This window comes from Ovis aries, chromosome 11 (genome assembly GCF_016772045.2).
Source record: "Ovis aries strain OAR_USU_Benz2616 breed Rambouillet chromosome 11, ARS-UI_Ramb_v3.0, whole genome shotgun sequence".
In the NCBI taxonomy this organism is placed as follows: Eukaryota; Metazoa; Chordata; class Mammalia; order Artiodactyla; family Bovidae; genus Ovis; species Ovis aries.
Window position 1 is genome coordinate 24,039,205 of NC_056064.1, and position 945 is coordinate 24,040,149.

Consider the following 945-nt stretch of genomic DNA (forward strand, 5'->3'; position numbering starts at 1 on the left):
TCACAGAGAGAAGGGAGTTTTCTTTCTCCAGAAGACTCTTCTGAGAGCTCCCTTCATGTCTCTGTTCCTCAGGCTGTAGATGAAGGGGTTCAGCATGGGGGTCACTACAGTGTACATCATAGCCATCACAGTCTCCTTAACAGTAGAATTATTAGCTGATGGGCATAAGTAGAGACCAATAACTGTCCCGTAAAACAGCGACACCACAGTGAGGTGGGAGCCGCAGGTGGAGAAGGCCTTGTGGATTCCCCTCGCAGAAGGGACCTTGAGGATGGAGGACACGATTCGAGCATAGGACGTGATGATGAGTAGAAAGGGGATCACAAGAATGAGCCCTCCCGTGATAAATATCACCAGCTCATTCACTCGAGTGTCAGAGCAGGACAGCTTCAGCAGAGCAGACATGTCACAGAAAAAGTGGGCGATCACGTTGTCTTCACAAAAATGCAGCCTGGCCATGAGCAGGGTGTGCAACATGGCATGGAATGTGGTGAGCATCCAGGACAGCACCAGCAGGGAGAGACAGAGCCTGGGGCTCATGATGGCGGTGTAGTGCAGAGGGAAGCAGATGGCCACATAGCGGTCATAGGCCATGGCCACAAGGAGGAAGCTCTCCAGGTCTCCAAAGAACAAGAAGAAGTACATTTGTGTCAGGCAGCCAGCATAGGGGATGGACGGGTCTTGGCTCTGCATGTTCTTCAGCAACTTGGGCATTGTGACAGAGGAGAAGCAGAGGTCAGAGAAAGACAGGTTACTGAGAAACAAATACATGGGTGTGTGGAGGTGGGGGTCCAGGCAAATGAGGACAAGGATGAGAAGGTTCCCCAGGATGGTGGTAACGTACATGGCCAGGAACAGGGCGTAGAACAGGTTTTGATGTTCTGACTCGATGAGCAGTTGCAACAGGAGGAACTCTGAGACAATACTGTGATTCCTTCCTATCAT

The 945-nt window shown here is 51.1% G+C and overlaps 1 protein-coding gene across 1 annotated transcript; it reads right to left on the reverse strand.

The window, feature by feature from the left end:
• Positions 1 to 945, reverse strand: LOC114116981 (olfactory receptor-like protein DTMT). Its single transcript, XM_027975476.2, has one exon. The coding sequence runs from the start codon at positions 943 to 945 to the stop codon at positions 1 to 3; it is 945 nt and encodes a 314-aa protein (XP_027831277.2).

Excerpts from the sequence above, each read along its gene's own strand:
- LOC114116981 (XM_027975476.2), bottom strand. The coding sequence starts at position 945 with ATGATAGGAAGGAATCACAGTATTGTCTCAGAGTTCCTCCTGTTGCAA.